At 39.1% G+C, this 21239-nt stretch overlaps 2 protein-coding genes across 2 annotated transcripts in view; one reads left to right on the plus strand and one right to left on the minus strand.

Annotated features, from left to right (window-relative positions):
• The first annotated feature begins 2270 nt into the window (after window positions 1–2270).
• SFR1 (SWI5 dependent homologous recombination repair protein 1) lies at window positions 2271–4364 on the plus strand. The gene is made up of 3 exons (XM_010201401.2): window positions 2271–2366; window positions 3465–3851; window positions 4077–4364. The coding sequence occupies exons 1-3, from the start codon at window positions 2271–2273 to the stop codon at window positions 4266–4268; spliced, it is 675 nt and encodes a 224-aa protein (XP_010199703.2). The 3' UTR covers window positions 4269–4364.
• A 2183-nt stretch (window positions 4365–6547) lies between these two features.
• CFAP43 (cilia and flagella associated protein 43) overlaps window positions 6548–21239 on the minus strand; it is a 48625-nt gene continuing 33933 nt past the window's right edge. The window contains exons 25-37 of the mRNA XM_062000725.1: window positions 19741–19947; window positions 18966–19055; window positions 17927–18004; window positions 16991–17116; window positions 15972–16091; window positions 15784–15891; window positions 14135–14221; window positions 13280–13392; window positions 11564–11720; window positions 10561–10725; window positions 8595–8675; window positions 7398–7551; window positions 6548–6768 (exon numbers count right to left, since the gene is read on the minus strand). Of these exons, the coding sequence (XP_061856709.1) occupies window positions 6611–6768; window positions 7398–7551; window positions 8595–8675; window positions 10561–10725; window positions 11564–11720; window positions 13280–13392; window positions 14135–14221; window positions 15784–15891; window positions 15972–16091; window positions 16991–17116; window positions 17927–18004; window positions 18966–19055; window positions 19741–19947 (1644 nt within the window). The 3' untranslated portion in view covers window positions 6548–6610. The remainder of the gene's footprint in view (window positions 6769–7397; window positions 7552–8594; window positions 8676–10560; window positions 10726–11563; window positions 11721–13279; window positions 13393–14134; window positions 14222–15783; window positions 15892–15971; window positions 16092–16990; window positions 17117–17926; window positions 18005–18965; window positions 19056–19740; window positions 19948–21239) is intronic.

Genomic DNA, 21239 nt, shown 5'->3' on the forward strand with positions numbered 1-21239 from the left:
CGCCCCTGCCCCGGAAGCGGGAGATTGGAACCCACGGGCCGCCGGCGGAGGTGTGGATGTGCGGTCGGCTCCTTCCCTCGGTGTCCGGGGAGCGGGTGCCGTTCGCCACAGTTTGGGGTAGACGAGGGAGGGGAGAAGGGTCCCCTAGAGCCATCGCCTTCCATGCCCCGCCCCCCTGGCCTGGGCTCAGGTGGCTCCTGGGTGAGGGGGATCGGCCCCGTGAGGGCTGGAGGCATGGTGGCCGTCGCCCCGCGGCGTGTGAGCAGCCTCTGGCACGGTCCGTGGTTGCGCTGCAGGTCCCTGCTGCGCTCCGTTTTTGGGATGCTTCTTGGCCATCCAGAGTGCATCACCTCAGAAAGATCTCTCTCGATCTGTGGTTGTGTTTATGCGCTGCCCGGCCTTTCTGCTTCCATGTAGGGTGGAAAACGAGCTAGAGAAGATTTGTTATTGAGTGTTAATAGAGTCTTCGGTTGGTGAGAGGAGAACGTGAAAGTGCTGTTACATAACGTAGTGATAAGCAGGAAAACTCAGCCATGTAGCATCGAGGACTTACCCAAAGTGCAAAATCAAGAAAGTACTGAAGTGCAAAATTGTCTTTTCCCCTTCTGGACCGAGTTTTCTTTACTTACTGGGCAGAATTATTTTTCTGTGTGATAAATAGCATCACTGCTTGAAAACGTAAAGAATTGTTAGGCTGAGGTCTTGGGGAAGGATTTTAAAGGTGTAGGAAGTCCTGTGTCAATGTGTTGCTAAACAGTTGAAGTAACAGCATTTGTGAACCACGGGGGAAAAAAAGTATTCATTGTAGTCATGGTCATTTGGAGACAAATAATCTGTGTCAGTGTAAAAGCAGAGACTCATAGGATTATTTTTTTAAGAGTTGAACAAGCCTGCTGAAGCTAGCTCTGAGGCTTGAAATTATTTTGCTGCTCAGTAAGACTTGTGACATACTGTATACATATATTTTTTTCTAGGTTCTTGTTTACATTAAGAAATAACTCATAACTCACACTATATTTAATGGGTGCTGTGGGCTTCCTGTTTAATTGATAGATTACTAAAATGCCCAGTTAGCTAAACTTTCTTTACTGAAGTCTGGTTTTTTTTAATAGAATACAGTATGCTGAATTTTGAACAACTGGAGAGTGTGTTGATTTGCAAGATAAACGAGGACCCTGTGTCCTTTGGTATAGAGCCAGCAATCCAGGGCTGCTGGGTTTGTAAGGCTTTGGTACATTTCGTCTGGGAAGAGGAAGCCCCTTGTGCCAGCCTTGTGTTGCCCAGTGTCTCCTTTGCAGGATTTTATTTTTAAGAGGCTTCTGTTTTTATGCACCTAACTGCAATTTGCTGGTAAACGGAGGTGTATCTGCTGATTTTCCAGCTGCATTTTGGCCATTAGCAGGTGGTTCACAAGTGCTGAACCAAGTTAAACATTGCCAAATCCATTTGAAGTTGTTACATGCTGGGGAGGTATGACTTGCCGTTTTAATTAAGCTGCTTTTCTGAGTGAACTGGGGAAGCTTGCTTTTAATCTAAAATTCTACTTGTGTGAGTAATTACTTTTTTTAAGCAGCATCCCCAGAAGTATCAAATGAGATGGTGGATTATTTTCTCAGACCTGAGTACTCAATCATTTTGTTTTGTAGAAAAGATTGTTTATGCATGTAGACAGTAAAGATCTTGTGGCTCCTGACAATCCTTTTATCGCTACATGGGATGCAATTAAGTGAAAGGACTGGTTCTTCACAACCTGCCTTTGTGAGGATTATTCCTTTAAGTTAGACAAGAAGTAAGGGTCATTCAGGTTAAGAAAATACAGTTTGGATTGGGCTTTTTTGGATGAGTCTGTTGTCACAGAATCTGACCTTGGATTTCTAGATATTCTCTAATGGGTTTGATTGCTTCATAAGTTGTCTTGCTCCATTTTAACCATTGAAAGTGGATATCAGATAGAAAAAAGAGATAATGGAGAATATCAGTAAGACTTTTTATAATATTTATCATATTTTAGAGCTTTATGAGCAAGAGAAAAATAATATACAACACTCCTGAAGAAAAGCCACTCACAAAGCAAGATGCTGCTTAGCACATGAGACAGTTATGTATCCTTATGCAGGTGTCTTTTTTTTAAGTTGCCAATTAGAATATAAGCCTTACTGTTTTGTGTTAGAGCTTTTAAATAATTTCTGCAGCCATGTGGCTCATCAGGTGAGAATGGTACCATATATAATTAATTCTGTCTTTTAACAGAAACTGCTGTCCATCTCGAGATGGAAGAACCAGTGCTCGATAAATTGCCGTCTTTATGCCATACTCCAAAGGATTGTGGAACAGCAGCTTTACAGGGCACTAGTTCAAGGAAGCAGGTATGACAACTACTTGTTTTTCCAATAATGTGGCTCTTTGTAGTAGCAAAAACACTTGTGAAAGTACTTGTAAGCATCAAGTACTTGGAAGACAGCAAGATACTGTTTGCTAGGAGGGTAAGGATAGGTAGTTTATAACCATAACAGGGTTGTCCAGGTAAGGAATGTGCTTGGTATACTTAGCTCTGAATATGCAGCTGTCATCTGTGAATACAAAGGGATGGAGCAGCATAACCCAAATGCCATACTAATACATTTAAGTATTATTTAGGGTTTGCATTGGGTTTTGTTGTTGGTTTGGGGTTTCTTTTGTTTAAATCTGTCATCTTCAGTTTTCTCAAGTCCTAATTTTCTGTGTTGCTTTGTGTGCAGAATGACTTTCTGTGACTTCTGCTTACACTTGAATGAAGTTCACTGCTTTCAGTTTATATACTCTCCATAATGCTGAGCTCTGCTCTGATCTTCATCCTAGCATGGTGATGCTCAGCACTCAGACCTATGCAGGATGGGGCTAGTTTGCAAGTGTTCCTTAACTAGTCCTTCTCTCCTCCATTTCAGTATATTTTTCACAGGTAAAACTATTAGACATGGGTCATAAAAAGTAACTGTTAACTTATTTGGAAGAAAAAACCACAACTTTTTAGATGCTTATCAGTGGAGGATCTCAAAGCATGAACAAGTCAAACTTAAACAGATCATTTCTAATAGTCTCTAGAATACAGATGTTTTCTGCTAGTGCTAATACAGAAAGTGTATGTGTGGTGGGATGGAATGGCAAAAAAAAACCCCAACTCTTATCTCCATTAAAGTAGAGGAGGAAATTGAACTTAATGGAATAAAATTAGCCAAGTTGAAATATGCTGTATGTCTTCTGCACAAAGACTAGCTGTATTGAGGTTTGCCTCAGTACAGGATTTGCTTCTAGAAAATGTGGAGGTACATCTTTCCACATCTTGCAGATATTGGTTTTACAGTGATCTAGACAGATATGACATATTCTATGTAAATAATAACCAGACTAAACAGTTCTTTGAAATTTGTTCAAAAATTGTTCTGATCCTTCTGGTTTTTTTTTGTTTTGTTCTATTTCTTTTGTAGCCCATGAGTGCAGCTTTGAGGGAGCGATTAAGGAAAACCAGACGTTCGTTCAATGCTAATTTTTCGGTGGCAAAGCGGCTCAAAATAGACACTGAAGAAAAAGACTGCGCTGATGCTGACAGAGGGTGCCAGCCAAAGACAAGTACAGATTGTTCCACGTTGCAAAATGGTTCTGAAAACTTGGAAAGCAACAGCACTGGACATACATGTTTCAAAAGTCCCCTACAGCCAAGTGGTCTCTGTGGATCAGCAGAGAATTCTGATGTTTTAGAGGTTGATCTTAGTCAGCAACAACCCCTGGAACAAAAAGTAAGGCTGGTGAAACAAGTGCAAGAGAAAGAAGAACTGCTTCGAAGGCTCAGACTGGTTAAGATGTATCGATCTAAGGTGAGGTGAACCTCTGGAAAAGCACTTGTAAGTCATTCTTTGAAGTATAACTCATAGTGTAATCCTTATTTATTGATTTCACAACAATACTGAGTCCCTTTTGTGTGTGTGGTATTTGTGTGTTGTCTCAGTTTAAGGAATTTATATAGAAATAAATCTGGAGGGTACCAAAAGACCTCACATTTCAGCAAATGACAACATTTCTTTTCTTTGTCCAAATTTCAGAACAACTTGTCTGAACTGCAGGCTTTGATTGTGAAATGGAGAAGCAGCGCCCAGTTGATGTTGTATGAACTACAGTCTGCCTTTTCTGCAGATGGCAAGAAAGTGAGTCTCACCCAGCTCATGGATACTTTTGGATTAGAAGACCAGTTATTGCACTACAGCAGAGCAGAGGAAGATTTTGTAGATGCATAATCTACAAGTGCAAAGCTTTCAATTACACACATGCAGAAGCAGGAAAGAGTGGATGAATGCTGATCACATAGGAAGTGTTGATTTTATGCTTTGAGGTTAGGAGGTTTTTCTCAGGAGACACTTGTAAAGCTGTGTACTGCCATACAGTAGGCACTGTAATACTGAACGGAAAAGATCAATCTCGTGCTGTTCCTGGCTCAATAATTTGATCAGTGAATTGTTATTTAATAAAAGTAAAATGAAATCAAGTCATACTTTCACAGGTAGAAGGCAGTCCATTCTTTGATTAGTCTTTGTATGGTTACTTGTATTGAAGTAATGAACTTAAATTAATTGTCATTTCTGTTGATGTTCAGATGGGGAAAAGTTCAGTTCTTTGTTCATAGATACATCCCCACCTTACAAATGTCTTCCTGCTGCCAGTCAGTTAATGACAGCATTTTTTGAGTTAAGTAAAGATAACTAATTGTCATGCTGTTAATATTCTGAAGCTGCAATGAGATGTTCTCAGTAACTTTAATCATTACTCAAGGAAATGTGCCATAATGCGTTATTGTCAGATACTGGTCCAGAGTCATCTTCAGGGAATCTGTCTCCTCAGCATCCTGCCACAGCCTGAGATAATAGAAGGGAAGGCAAGAAAACTGCAACCAACAGCTGTCTGCTCTACTACTTCATGTGATAGCCAAAGTGTTTTCTCTCTTCAAATAAATACTGAAGCAAAGGCCTTCTCATGGAAGTGCTTCACCTACAGCATGATCAAAATATGAATAAAACTTCATTTTGTTTATCCCCCAATAAATGTCTTATTTTAATTTGTTTTTAACCTTAACTCGAAATAATTTCAATTCTCATGGCCCATGCATGGAGTGTGGTGACTTCTGCCTGCTTTTGTTATTATACTGCTCATCAAGTGTAACAATACATATATCTACTCGAGAACTTTCCCTGCCGTGAATGTTGTTTTATAGGCTGTTACTTCCCTATTGGTTGTACCTGAATTGTTTTATTTACAGGTGCCTTTTTCTGTTACTTTAATAAGGGGGTATTTTTTTCCATATCTCAAGGGAAAGAAAATCAAAGATCATACAGACCTTTTTAACATTGATAGAGCTCATTAGACCTAAAGCTATACCTACAGCTTGCTCTTAATGCTCATTATTGCTGTCCACAGAGAATTAATGAAGAAAAACCTTTAGTGCTAATCACATTTGAGTGTGTTAGGACACTATTTCCTCTGTCTCACTAGGTTAATAAAAAAAGCTGATGGTGAAAGGGCCTGTTCTATTCCCCAGGATCCTTGGCAAATTTGTAGTTGCTGCTTCTAGGGAAGTTTCAATAGGAAGAAAAGTCTTGCAAGAAGAAGGGAGATGTAATTAGAATCCTCACAGACCCCACTTAGGGATGCTAAATTAAAAAAGGATGTGGTTTGCAAGATCACAACAGGATTAGTTTTTCTTGCAGGTGTGGAATTTTTTAAAACTAAGGTATCGAAGCTGTTCAGGCCCTCACACTGGAATAAGTTTAGATTTTATGTGAATTTATGAAAGGAGAAGAATTAACACACACCATGGGAGAGGGAAATAAAAAGGAGTAGATAAGTCTCCAGGAGTAGTTAATTTTATCAAGGTTGTTTATGTTTCTTAGCTGTCTTGGAGTGATCTGGCAGGAGAACATAGCACATATCAATGTGAAGGGGTGGGAGATAGCAACTATCTAGGGAGGCCAGATGCTTCCAAATCTGTTTTTCCTGTGATTCTGCCAGTGGCAGCAGCCACAGTTGCTGCTGGCTGGGGGGAATTATGCCAGCGTAAGCTGCCGCAGCTTTCAGGGCTGGGTCAGGTAGCACACATTGTCATGCTGAGGTATACCTTCATCTTCTCAGCAACCTACACCTGTACCATCACAGGTGTAAACGTATTTTAAAAAGCAAAGTGAAGTCAAAGCCCCAAACATGAATTTTAGGAGATGCAAATTCAGAGATTTCTTGCAGTACTTCACCTTCAAAATGTTCTTCAGTTGCATATTTCAGGCTGAGGATGTACAAATACACCTGTACCTCTGTCAAGTCTACAATTTCTTGTAGTCTTTTTGTTCTGTAGTGAGCTATATGGTTTATATAACCAAAACAGCAGAAATAAATCTCATGAACTGAAAGCTATTGTGGATAAGACTAGGTATAAAATGTACAAGACACACAAACATGTAGCTTTCAAATGGAAGTAATTTTAAAAGAAATAACAGAAGATACAGTTTATGGAAAGAAAGTTCAGGGAGAAAGGATAGATGCTTTTTTCTTAGACAAGAGCATGGTATTATTATACCTCTACTTGGACTAATTTTTAAAGAGCAGGGAACGTTCTTGATCTCAGTCTTTCAACTTTTGCCTGAAGAATATCAAACTGTTTCTCCTGTTCCTTTACAAGTTCCCGTAGGTGTTTCTGTTTCAAAACCTCTCGGTAACGCTGCTTTGCAATCTTTTCAGAAACATGCTGTGTATCTGCATAAAACAAAAGGTAAGAGTTAGCCAGTACATGTAGGGGATGCATAGTCTATACTTTTATCAGGCCTGGCCTGGGGTTATTCCAAGTTCTGTATAAAATAGACATGCATTTTAAGTGGCTCACAGTTGGGCTTCAAAGTCTTTTTAATACTGAATAAAGCAGAACATTTCAAAAAGGCACTGGGAATGCCAGTTTCTAGCAAGTACCCACTGTTTTGAAAATCTGTGATGTTTTGCTGGGAGAAAGATCTCTACAGTTCTGCTAACAGTGAATCCCCTTCTCCACTTTATGCTACTTCCTCTGTTCCCGTGAATGGGTGGAAAGAAGTGGGTTGGAGAGTTCTGAGAATGAAAGCACCTGTTGCCTCAGGAAGGTGTTAATGACTGTAATATTTAACTTCAATAGTTTCAGCTATTTAGTTAATTAACTTTGGTTAGAAGAGCAACAATCTCTATGTATTCTCTTAAGTAAATTGCAAAATTGTGGTAGAAAGGACATTGCTAACTGTGCACATCTAGTAATAAGCAGGTGCTCTGTGCCCCTTGGCTGATGCTAATGGGCCTGTCCAGCCTTGCAGATATATTCTGAATTTCCTTGTGACTTAAAGTGCATTCCCATGACTCACCAGCTGCCTCAAAGATATGTCTCCTTTCCGAAACAGAGACAAGCATTTCTTTCAGCTCCAGGCTGAGCTGGTAGTTTGCTTGTTCTTTTAAACTGATGCACTTCTCCAACTCTTTAATTCTTTTCTGATGGCTCTTCAAGTTCTTCTTGTGCAGCTGTCCATTTCCAAATGAATAAAGCAAATATATGAGATTACACAAAAGCTGTTCAGACAAACTTACAATGGAAACCTATAACCTTGAGCACTGCATTGTAGCTCAATAAACTTTTTTGTATTTTGGTTTGACTAGTAACATATTTTAGCTTGACTTTGTGTAGTGTCTTCCACACACACTGTATTCCTGTATGCTTTATGGAGTTCTTATGTAAGTAGCAGATGAGGAACAAAGAAGTATGGATCAGGGGCAGAGAGATATTCAAGATAAAACTTGAAAGGCAAAGGGAGGAAAGGAAGTCAATGGAATCAGTGAGTTGAGAACACTCTCTTGGCTGCTAGGAGCTGCTGAAGAAAGGGCTGTTGTGCTGAAGCTGTCAGCTGTGAAGGGACATTCTTTAGCCTGGAGAGAATAGAAAGGCTTCTGCCAGCTAGAGCAACCTGGAGAAAATCCAGTGGAATCACTTAAATATAAGGATAATCATAATTTGAATGTTGACATAGATGAGGGAGACAGCAGATTAGATTGTTGTCTCTCTCTTACTTTGAATATTGAGGGTTGTGATACTATGAACAGGCTGGTGCTCCTGGAAAGTAATTAAGCAGTGAAGACTGAAAGAATGCTTCATTAGAAATAGAAGAGTGACTTTTATAGACAAAGCTGTGTAAGAAGTGATAAGCAGATCTGCATTCAGATGTTCAAGGAGGAAAGCATTTAATTCTACTAACAGAGCAAATAGATTTCTCTCCACAGGGCTGATCTATGCAGCAATCCATGTACAATGGCTGCTTCCAAAGTCTTTTGATAACTGCTGCTATAGACAGCTCAGCACAAACTGAAGAAACTATTGAGAGCCAGATGAATCAACACATGGAGATATATATCCATCTGTGTGCGGTTATGGCTATGCTCCAACAGTCCCTGAATTAGCAGGCTTATATCAGTTGCACTTATTCCTTATAAACACCTCTTGCTGATGAAGGAGAGGAGCTGCATTTAAACTAAGGATGTGTCTCAAATGTGGTGGTTCACTTAGGATTTACCTTATCCATGATGCCAAGAGTCTGCTCCATCACTGAAATGTGGCGGGCGACGCGGCTGTCGTAGTCCAGCTCAGTTAGGAACTGAAGAATTAAAATCAGAAAGAAACCATGTCATTAAGCCTGTTGGTTCTCAACAGTTCCACACTTCTGTAAAGACAATCATACTATGTGAAACTCAAGAAAGTAGAAAGTGGAAGGCCTTACTGGTGCTTGTAAATGGATATTGTAAAGATATTCTTGGATGCTGTGTGAATACTAGAGACTGTACAGCTGTTAAAAAGGATGTTATCTACTACAGGTTAATGGAAACCAAAAAACCCAAGCTATACTTTTGCTTATAAGGTAGTCTTAAGCTAACACAGCTGGATGCCAAAGTGCTATACAGTCTGTCTTTAGGCCAGAGAAGAAAGTATCTGTCAAGTGGTTTCCTCATAATTCATACTTCTTTTATTGTTTTTGTATCTGCACAGTAATTCAGGTTGCAGGGAATTTATGAAAGATTTTGTTCTTGGGCACACTGCTACTAAAATACCTCATTTATTCAAAGACAAATGGTAAAATAGGTCATATGGTCCATAATGGGCAGTAGACACATTTCTGTAGATACAGATTCATCTTCCCAGAGTACTGACCCACTAAAGTAACAGGTAAAATTTTGTGGACTGCTCTAGTTAGGAGGAACAGGAAAGACCCAGCAGGCTCCTTACCAACAACACCAAACTGCATTCACTCACTGGTTCATTAATAGCTCTCATTCCAGGTCTTCTCAGGTCCTTGCCCACACACATTTATATAAGCCATCTTTCTGTTCCTATTGTTAGGGTCCCTGTTGCCTTGCCTTTCCTACTAATCCCACGTTTCTACTCAAAAAGTGAAGTCAAGCCCCTCAGAGTATTCAATTTGTGATTAAACTGGTCTTTGCTTTTGCTATGGGCAAGTCTAATTATCTCTGAAGTTCTGTTTATCAGTTTAAATGAAGTTTGAGCTAATGGCAATGCTCTGGTGACAAATTTACCTCAAGAACTTGTCAGGTCACCTCTTTGGAAAGCTGTTTTGTTGATGTTATTTCTGGAAGCCCCTTAGCTGTGATTCAGAAGTGAACAAGCAGTTTGGAGAGTAGCAAAACAAATGAAGCCTGAGCAAAACATGTGTTTTGGATTTTCTTTGAATATTTTGATTGTATTGCAATATCTTTACATGCTGTCTAACACTCTTCCTTTCCTCTATGCTTTACAGCTTCCCACTGCACTATCTCCAGCTTACTCATCCTCCAACATCCCTTACTCCAAATCTTTAATCTCCCCACCTCATTGGCATCACCTTTCCCTGCAGTCCTCCACATCCCATACTGCAATATACCCAGGCTTTCCCTACAAGTTTTCTTCTTCCTCCTCTCTTCTCCCACTGGTCTACTTTGCTCTCTCCCACAACCATTACCTATGTTTTCTGGCCTGCCAGCTGGGCTTGTTCAAAGCTATGTGGGTGCTGATCGCTGGCCAGGCACTGCCTCTTGCCTGCCAGGCATGGCAAACAATTCTCTGTGGTTCCGCTGCTGGGCCAAGAAATGGCAGTGAGCAGGGCTCAGGGAGAATGCTCAATCCTTGTACACTGAGCAAAAGTTCTGTATTTCTGTGAGATACCAGATGGGGGCACCTCAGACCTTTCACTTAAAAAGGAACTTGCTGTGCTTGATTTAAAAGACCTGTTCCCTGTGGCTGCAAAATCCTATCAGTGCCACTTTGAAACACTAAGAGTTAGGGCTAATTTTGCCTTCAATTACACCTGCACGTCTCAAAGATCTTCATCACATTGATCAACCTCAAAAGTAAAACTTCCCTTTGAAAGCTGAACTGTTGAGATATTAGGCATCAGGTTTCTCCATAATAGCAAGAGACTTCTGAGGTATACACAATCTTACAGGCACAAGCAGAACAATTTTGTGCAGTTAAAATCAAAAGTAACTCACTAGCTGGCGATCTTTTGAAATAGGTAATGTTACAATATCCCGAGCCCTCTGTTTCAGATCTTCTATCTGCATTCCCATTTTCTTGTGTTCCCATTCCAGCTGCAATATGCTTTTAGAGAAGTCTTTACATTCCACCATGCTAGCAATTTTTTTTCCTCCTTGATCCTGAAAAACCAGATTAATCTTAATGAACACACTTTACGGATTATGGAATAATTCTTTGTAACAAGATGGGCAAGCTTCCAAAGTTACAATTTTAGTAAGGAAAACATGCTATACTGCAGTCTCTTCCCAGACTTAGCTCCAGATGGTTACTTTTGTGGAATATTGTTCCCTTTTATGCTCTGAGCCCTAGCATTGGATCATAGAAGGAGATGAAGAAAATTACAACTAACCTCTCTCTCCATCATTCTATCTTTTATAAGAATGTGAAGGCATTTTAGCTGTACAAAATATATACCTTGCTCTGCATAAAGAACCTAGCAGTTGTTACTAAAGGCTTTGTGCAGTAGCACTAAGAAGCAATTTTTTTACAGCTAGCCTTAAAAAAGAAAGTTTAATGAGAGTATGAAAACTATTTTAAGTATGATCACCACTTTCACCTTACACAAGAAAGTGTATTAAACTTTTTAATCTTAGTGTAAGCTATTGTTCAAATGCTTCTTAACATGACTGTAAGTTTGCCTGGAAGGATTTTTCAGACTGGTACCCAGGATATTAGCATTTTCTATTTACAGTGTATGTGTAAGTGATGATGTGTCAAAAAACTGTTGCCATTTCATTGATCTGAATGGTATTGATCAAACATCAAGATAGCAGTCTGTACTGCAATCTTTACATCAGGATCCCAGCCATTACAGAATCCTTAATAGCTTCTAGATTACAATTGAACCTAGTGGTGTATAGTAATGAATTGAAACCAGATGTCAAACTACAGAAAAATCAGAGCTCCTGAAGGACATTTGTTTAAAAGCTTAAATTTCCTTCGAGTAATGTAAATTACCATGATAGAGCAATTCAGTTCTTCAATAACACTCTTATTAATGAGAACAGCATCCCTGTAGTCTGGGATTCCAGTACTTTCCAGTTCCACTTGGCCTTGTTTTAGCAAAAACTGGACAGTCAAATTCAATTGATGTTTCATCTTCTCCTCCTGTAGCCTAAAATGGCAGAAGATAAAAAACAATGTTTAGTGATTACAACAGGATTATGAATGTTTTCCCACAATTCTCAAGGTGTTTGTTACTGTAAGCAGTATGTTCACATAGAGGTTACTGTTTCACAGCCTGTCCTCTATTTGCTCCCAAAGTAACTACAGAATTTGCAACTTATTTCCATACATGAAGTTTTTAACCTCTGGATTCAGTTTAACCCACTCTAGTAGATGTTCTGAGAAAAAGGTACTACTACAGAACAGAAATCTTAACAATAGTTCAAAAGGAACTGGAGGATGCTCCAGGCCAGCATTCAGTTCAGGGTCCTGCATCTGGGAAGGAACAACCCCATGCACCAGTACAGGCTGGGGGTCGAACTGCTGAAGAGCAGCTCTGCAGAGAGAGGCCTGGGAGTTCTGATTGATAATACGCTAAACATGAGCCAGCAATGTGCCCTCGTGGCCAAGAAGGTCAATGGCATCCTGGGATGCATCAAGAAAAGTGTGGCCAGCAGGTCGAGGGAGGTTCTTCTGCCTCTCTACTCTGCCCTGGTGAGGACTCATCTGGAGTCCTGTGTCCAGTTCTGGGCTCCTCAGCTCAAGAGGGACAGGGAAGTGCTGGAGAGAGTCCAGAGCAGGGCCACCAAGATGATCAGGGGAATGGAACATCTTTCATACAAGGAAAAGCTGCGGGAACTGGGGCTGTTTAGTCTGGAGGAGACTGAGGGGTGATCTTATTAACATTTATAAATATCTAAATGGTGGGTATCAGGAGGTTGGGACATCCCTCTTTTCTATAGTAGCTAGCAACAGGACAAGGGGTAATGGGATGAAGCTGGAACACAAAAAGGTCCACTTAAACATAAGAAAAAACTATTTCACTGTTTCAGTGAGGGAGCCCTGGCACAGGCTGTCCAGAGGGGGTGTGGAGTCTCCTTCCTTGGAGGTCTTCAAGACCCACCTGGACATGTTTCTATGTGACCTGATCTAGGTGACCCTGCTTCTGCAGGGGGGTTGGACTAGATGATCTCTAAAGGTCCCTTCCAACCCCTACCATTCTATGATTCTGTGATTCTATAATTTTCTTATTTAATTTATCCTGGAGTTTGTTGTGGAATGACAATGAATGTGAAAATTATGGCATGTACACAAAAAAATGAAATATTGCAAGTCCAAGTAGCTCAATGAAATCTGGTGTCATGTAGTATATTGCAATTAGGAGCTATCATTGTCTCTTAGACCTACATAAGGAAAATTCAACTGAGCTAGCCAGCACATATATGGCTTTGAAGGCTTTGAGAGATTCGCTGTCTCATGTAGCTTTTGGTGCAGTTTGCTTTGAAGACCATGGTGCCTTCCTTACTGATGACGTTACTTAAGATGGTAGCTTAAGACAGGTTTGGCTTGCTCACATGCTTTGCAATCACACCTCATTTCAGAAATACTGTAGGTAAATCCTAGATAAAACAGTGTTGAAGAGCACAGCTGTCTAATTCTGTATGTAACTTTTGGTTCTGTGCTAAAGTACTAAAATTTAGCTGAACATAAGAAAAGAAACAAAATTACCAACTGAGCTCTTTGAAAATGTCTTCTATTTCTGACTTAATCTTCTCATCATCATCCATTCTCCTCTTGAGAAATGCCTCCATCTCTGTCAATGTTAGGGCCTTCCTTTTCACCTAAGCAAGCAACATTGCGACAGTCTGAACTTCAACTTTGTCAGGGCAAGTCTCTTTGAGAACAAAAACTTTGAAGAAGACTTATGTATGTATAAATATGCAGCCTGGTATTTTGAGAATCCCAGTAGGGCACATGAGACAGAAGTTAAAATCCTTACACTCTGCTCAGGTAATTATTTATTCATTTATGCATAGTTTAGTCACATGAAGAGAAACCATGTTTCCCTCTCAGTCAAATTTCACGTATCTGTTTCTGGATAATTCAGATTTACACTGTCCTGCTTTTAAATTGAACACATAGCTTGCTAAAACTTTCCAGGCATACTCCTTGTTAAGAATTATTCTTGATGTTTTAGAAGAATATGGGAGTGTATTGGTGTGAATGTAGAATACTAATGGGAGAGAACAACTCCAACAGGTGATAGGAATCATATATCTTTACGGATTGAGAAACAGCAAACTTCCTTGTCACCACAATGTTATTTGCAAAAAAGCATCAACCTGCCCATGTCTTAGAAATACAGAGTATGGTGCTCTTCCAAGTGCTCTCAAGCATCACAGGGATATTGACTATTTAGTAAGTTCTTCTATGCATATATTCTCCTTTACTGCTTAATTTCAGTGATCAGTAAGTTGCCCAGAACTCATCCCATGCTTACAGTGAACTATGTTCTTCATATTATCAAGACACAGCATTAACTTTTTAATTTCTGAACTTCCTTTTGTTTGTCAAGAGTCTCACCTTCTCTTCATCTTCTGTATTTTCACGGGTGACTATGTAAGCCTCAATTTTATCTTTTGTATTCTGGATTGTTTTTGCAGACTTGACCTATAGCAAAACCAAAACATACCAGGAATGAAAGGGCAGGAGCAGTGAATAATCATTCATATACAATGATAAAGCTTATATGTGATTTCTATAGAAAATCTTGTAACCTGCCTGCTTCAAGGGGGTTACCTGTAGATACTGATAAAAAGTGAGCAGATGCAAAACTAAACTAGTCCACTGCTTAAGATGATAAGAAATTTGTGTAAGAAATATTCAAATGCTTACAAGTCTTCTTTTTACACTTTGATTGTGCAGACCTATGTTGATACTTGTTTTCAACTGCAGAGAGATTTCCTTTTCCTTTCATGTAATCACAGGTAAGACTAGTCAAAAATTCTCAAATGCTGTTCAAGACAAGTCGAAAAATCTCAAAGGCTGTTCAGTGGAGGGTTCTGTTCAGTTTTAGAATGCAGTGTCCCTGTTCCCATGACACAGTTCTGCTACGTGTCAGGATACTAAGCTCATCTGTTTTACGGAGGCTGTTAAATGCTTGTAATTTGCTAGGGAGATTGTTTTGTTGTTGTATTTGACAGTTTGCATGAACCAAAAGATATACCAATGGCAACATTTAGAAATATTTTTTTTTAAACAAAGAAAGATGTATTTTGAAAACTGGAAGCTGGTGTACACTTGCCCTCAGATGATTGTAAAACCAGTTCAACCTATTCAATGGTAGAGGCTAGATGCCTACTTTGGAAGCTCTAACTGTAGCTCACATCCAAACAGCTGCTTGAAGCCTCAAATACAAAAGTCTGTACGGGTCAAGTAGGAGATTTGACATGGGGAGGCATTAGTATATTATCTGTGGACTGAGGAACAGCTCCATGAAGATGACATGGCCAAATGAGATACTATTGTCTCAAGAGCCAAAACCATCCTGCAGACTACCACCACTTACATCACCTGAGTCACACAAGTATTGTCAGGGCACAGGAATTAGAGTTGTCACTCAAAATTATTACTGTGGGCAGTAAGTACTTGAATGGAGATCAAGATCTACTGCTTGTGCTCTCCAGTCATTTATTGACTTGTATATGGTTTGACAGGGATGGCTAAACTCTTCAGGAGATTAAATTAATCAATAAGACTATAAAAACTTTGTACTCTGGTGTGTTCTGCTTCTATGGTCAGATGCTCACACATCACCTCTGTCTATGCTTTGAACTGGCAAACACAAGTCAGCATGGCTCTGGCCTACATCAGACATCTCAGTGAAAAGTATGATGATATTATACAGACAAAACATCATAATTGGTGCTTCCAGATTGATACTGGATACTAAAAAGTTTATATATAGCAAAGAAATAACAGCGTGCCCTTTTGAATGTATTTTTGAGTTTTACCAAAGGACTCCAGCTGAACCAAGGTGAGTATCTATTCAAAAACCTATGTATTTATAGTGTATGTCACCTCTAAAAGTTGAAAAAAAGAAATCTGTGAACCTGTAAATTGTAAGAAAATCAGTTATGTAAAATTTCTGATTAGGAAAGAGAAACTTCATGAGAAACTCTATTGTAAATGTGACACTTTTCCAAATAGGAGCTTTCCAAATGATAACTTACTTTTTCTTTCTCTTTTTTCACGAGGAAATTACGAAGTCCAGCTTCTCTAGTGTCCAACTCTTCACCCAACAGTAAAGCATAAGTGAGATTGACTATTTTGAGTTCTTCCTGTGAAATGATTGTAATAAAAAAAGTTAAAATTCCTGCTGAGTAGAGGCAGAGATGAAAATGAATGTTTTCTGCAATACCTGATAGATGACCATCTCAAATGTCACTTTCCTTTCAGAGAGTCTGCACAGAATCTCATCAAAATTTTGTGTTGTTTCCTGGATGGAAGCTTCAAGTCTCTTCAATTCATTTTCCAGTGTCTGGGGGAACAGAAGGACAAAAGCAGTGATATCGTATCTGGAGAAATAAAGAAGTTCTGATATAGTGGATCAGATGCTGGAGAATGCACAATACAGAACTGTATCCTTCAGCCGAAAGGTCCCAGAAACTACTTGTTTTGAAGCAGAGTGCTGCTGGGCTACCAAGTTATGTTGTCCAAATACCTCTTTGAAGGATAAATATAATTGTATTATTTGTCTAGGGCAGCTCTGGGAATGGAATCTGAAAAAAAATCCAAAAAATTTAGGAATACTGGTACATTTGTGACGGAAAGTTATCTGACCTTTTGTCAGCTACCATGAGCTTTGGCACATACTAGTCAGCGTAAGTAGAGATTGCCTTATTCTACTGTCTAAGCTGGGACTTACTTAATATGCCACATGATCTTCAGCTTGGAGAAGACTGAGGGGGGACCTCATTAATACTTACAAGTATTTGAAAGGTGTATATCAAGAGGATGGGGTGACACCCTGTAGTGTCCAGTGATAGGATAAGGAGTAATGGACAAAAAGTGGAACACAAAAAGGTCCACTTAAGGGAAATTTTCTTTGCTATTGAGGTGAGGGAGCCCTGGCACAGGCTGCCCAGTGAGGGGGTGGAGGCTCCTTCTCTGGAGGGTTTCAAAACCCACCTGACATGTTCTTGAGTGACCTGATCTAAGTGGACCTGCTTCTGCAGGGGGGTTGGACAGCTTAATCTCCAAAGGTCCCTTCCAACCTCTACTATTCTGTGATTATGTGATTCTGTGTGATCTTTGCTTTTAATTTGTTCTTCATTTATTCTATTAGTATTCATTTCTAGAAGTCAATCCTGAGAATAATCAGAACCTTTGGTCATGAGAACTATGAACAAAACCACTCCTTATCTTATTTTAATTTACCCTTCTATACTTTTCTTTTTCTTCATTCAGCTCCTTGACTTTTTTCTCATATTCCCTAAATATTTTCTTTTCTTCGTCATTCCAAACGTCCTCAGGCTTGGATATAAAAGGAGGTGGAGGAATATCCTGCAATATTAAAGACAAATATGCTTCAAAACTGCTATTAAGTCTCCATCAGCTCACTAAGAAACTATAACATGCATCAAATTTAATGAAAGATATTTTTTGGTGGTAAGTAAGGTACAAGCCTAAAGTCTAAGTAACACATACATTCTGTTTCTGTGGTCTGTTACTTGTACCAGTAGTTTTGGTGTGTGTACATGGTGCTATTCTCTCTCACTTCCTTACAGGGATCCACTACTGGATCTTGTAAAATACAAGTATTTTGTACTCATACTACTGTTGGTACAAGATATATGCCATTTTCTGTTTCAGAACCCCAAATCTCACTCCCTGCTAAGGTATACTTCTAAGTGGAGTCCTAATTTCCCTTTTTTTTCAAATTTCCAAATTTCAGGGAGAGTGCTTGGGCTGCCCCATTCTTTCTCTGTGACACTGCTTCACATTCTTTCCTCTTTCTACTACTGTATTAATTATATTGGCTGAGTTAAACAGAACACAGTATTTTTCTATAAGATCACATCCACAGATAAGTGACCTTCCCCCCAGGAATACAGTTGTGCTAATAGTAATATTAGATTACGTTCCTATAGTATTCCAGTGCAATAAGGAGAGAGAGGTGTTGATGGCTAAGTCATATGCAGGCACTAGTATCTTATGCTTTCTTTTGAGTCCAGTGTATAATCTCTCATGGAGCCTGTCTAGGCATAATGCAATTCTCCAACTTTCTTCGATCACTCAGGTTGGAAGTTGAATTTCACATTTCCTTAAAAGCCCACAAGCTACATAAACAATATAGAGAAAACCACAGCTCACCATTTTTAAGATGTCTTCCTTTTTGAGTTCAAGCACTCCACCCATCATATCATTAAGAGCACGCAGTCTGTCATTGTCCTGGGAACAACCACAGAAACATTTTAGGTACAACAGGAAGCGTAGTAATTGGAAGTTTTGGGAACAATAATGAGATAGTTCTCTAGATTACCCATACAATTATACTGTGTGTCACTAGCAGATTAATGCTCTTCAGTGATGCATATGAAATAGGCTAAAGGTAGCAGAGTTTTTTCTGATGGACAGATGTTCATATACCAGATAACCCATGAAAACTGTAATCTTTTGGAAAGATTACACAGGCATAGACTACTCCTGGCCAGTTGTCAGGCTAGGATGAAGGAAACTGTAATGTCACTGTCTTATCACAGAATCATTATGGTTGGAAAAGACCTTTAAGATCATCAAGTCCAACCACTCACCTCACACTGCCAGGCCCATCTCTATACTTAACCATGTCCCTCAGAACTTCATCTGTGTGTCCTCTGGATATCTCTCTAGGGATGGTGATTCCACCACCTCCCTGGGCAGCCTGTTCCAATGCTTAACAACCCTCTTGGTTAGAAGCTCTTCCTAATTTCCAATCTAAACCTCCCCTGGTGCAACTTGAGCCCATTCTCTTGTGTCCTATTGTGCATCTCTTTTGGGGTCAGAACCATCTTAGGCTTTTCATGGATGCATTTAAAAGCCAGAGTCTCTTGATTCAAAGCTCCTGATTGAGCAACAGCATGTGTTTAGAAATGTATCTGGTCCTCTGTCACCTGATGTGGTATTTGTAATTACCACTAAGCACATTTTTTGAAGCTGTGAGCCTAAAGCTAAATCTTTTCTTCCTCCAGCTGGTCTATGTAATTCTGATTGTAAACATACTAAGAGGAGAAAGACACACATCATCATTATCTACCATGTTAAATCTATTCTCCCATACTACATTACTGGAATATGCCAGTGCAGCATTAACTAAATAAGCCTAAGCAGAGACAAAGGACTATTCAGTAAAAAAGGATACTGCTTTAAGTACCGTATCAGCAAGGTGTCTTTCCAGTTCAAGCTTGGCCAGCATTTCTGCTTTCTCTCTCTCTTGTTCAGTCAAGTATTTTTCAACTTTAATCTGAAAGAAGAAAATGAGGTTCACATCAGAGATCTTTTCTCCAAATGTGATCACATGTAGACTAAGAATATTTGGAAAGACAGTGTAATACTAATTCTTAATGGTTTTTGTATCTCTGCTCTGTGATAATATTCTTCAAGAAGAAAACTTCTTGTGACAGCTCCAAAAGCCACATTAAAAAATTCTGAAATGCAAACTACCATCATTTTTGTTGATATTAGTTGTGTTTTGTACATACTTTTCTGACAATGGAATAACACAAACTGGTGGGAAAGCAGAAAAAAGTGGGAAAGACTGACTGAAAGAGCAGAGATCAGTGTGATAGATTGTATAAGAAATTTGGTATTTCTTTATAAATTATTGATTGAATTTTAAAGTACAGTACTAATGATGCTTTAGTACATAGATTCTCAGTTTCAAATTACATGGTTTCAAGATGGTGCTCAGAGAAAACAGAAGAAAACCTTTTCTGTGGAAGTAATCCCTGGTTTGATTTTTTACAGTCATAAATTTAATACATGGTCAAGTAAAAACTTTTAACAGCCATAAATTAAGATTGTATACATCTTACTAAGAACTTTCTCCCTAAAACGGAAAAGGAAGCAAAAGTGTAAAAAAGATGACTTCAAGTACACAGCCACGTGCATATGAGTGGATGAAAGACAAAGATTTCTATTTTGGACACCTCTGAATCCCGAACGGTGAGTGCTTGCTCTGGTATCTCCTCATTTGTAAGAGCTGGCTCCCACACTTCCACTTGGAAATCAAGATGTGCCAAGATTTCTCGAATCCTCAGGTTTCTTTCTTTCACTTGTGCTACCTCACGCTCCTTTTGTTGTGCAACTATGTCAAATTCCTTATTAAAAGCAGTTTTCACTTTGTAAATGATGTCCTGAAACACCACAAAAGGAAACAGCAATATGGCACTGGTCACATCCATCCATGATTATACTCCACTCCTCAAGCCATCAGAATCATAAATGTGTGTATTTGTATGTGTGACAGGGAGAAAAACTAGTAAAGCCCTTTTGTGAAAATCATAAGTGAAGGGCAGAGTCCAAGCTTTGTTAAATGGAGGTAGGCAAATTATCAGTTTTTTCTTTTCTTTTCCCCTCAGAAATTTCTATCCCTTTCCTTCTACAAACTTGCCATTTCACAAAGATTGTGAAAGAAACGTACTGCTTCCAAAACTAGATAAAAAATTAGGTTGCCTTCTATTTAATATATTTTGTACTCTTTGGCTCAAAGAAGAAGGGGCTTCAAAGAAAAAAACCCCACCATGTGACCTGTAAGACTAGAGGCTGTAAATCACAGGTGCAGGGAGGCAGTTAAGGACATACTTTCCTGATTTTTAACTGATGCAAGCTGCTGTTTCGATGTGCTTTCATGTGTTTTTCTCTGACACATTGTGCCCATTAAATAAACAAACACTAGAAACAAAAGATTTTAAAATATCTCTGACCTTACAATGTTTTTTAAAAGCAAATATTCTCGGTGGATAAATTCTTCCTTTAGCCTAAATAATTGATATCAACAAAGGAAAGTAGAATATTAACAGAGAAAAACACTACTACTGTATCAATTTGCTAAAATAAAACATGAAAAGGAATTCAGTTCTATCATTTAACTTCACTTTTGAGATGCTTAGCTGTTTTCAATTTGTATTAAAATAAATATTTGTATCCATGATTATTTCATTGACTTCTAATGTTAGCATGCAATAAGGCAGGATGGCAGATAAATACAATGTTGCTGGGAGAAAAAAGGCTGTGCTCAATGTCTGGTCAGCCATCTAGCTCTCAGCAAGCTTACTGTGTTGGCCAAGAACACTGATGGCCTATCTAGACTTGACTAGCAAGACCCTGTCCCATCCAAGCTTACATCTAAAAACACTCCTTGTGTTTCTTCCCCATCTATTTTACAGACTAGTGCATCTACTAGATTTTATGTATTACAATGCGTAATCATTGATCTCTGTTACCATTTACATACAACCTTACAGAGCTCTGAGAAAGCAACGCTTCATAGTCATTTAACCACTTCTACTCCTGTAACTCATCTTCATAAAACGCCTGCTCTGTAGCAAATTTACTACTTAAACTGATCAGGGTAAGAAAAGTAAGAGTTTGATAGTAATGACTAATAAATATCAGAAACATTAAAGCCTCCAAATGAAGGGATGGT

The sequence above is a fragment of the Colius striatus genome, chromosome 8, assembly GCF_028858725.1.
Source record: "Colius striatus isolate bColStr4 chromosome 8, bColStr4.1.hap1, whole genome shotgun sequence".
NCBI classification, from domain to species: Eukaryota; Metazoa; Chordata; class Aves; order Coliiformes; family Coliidae; genus Colius; species Colius striatus.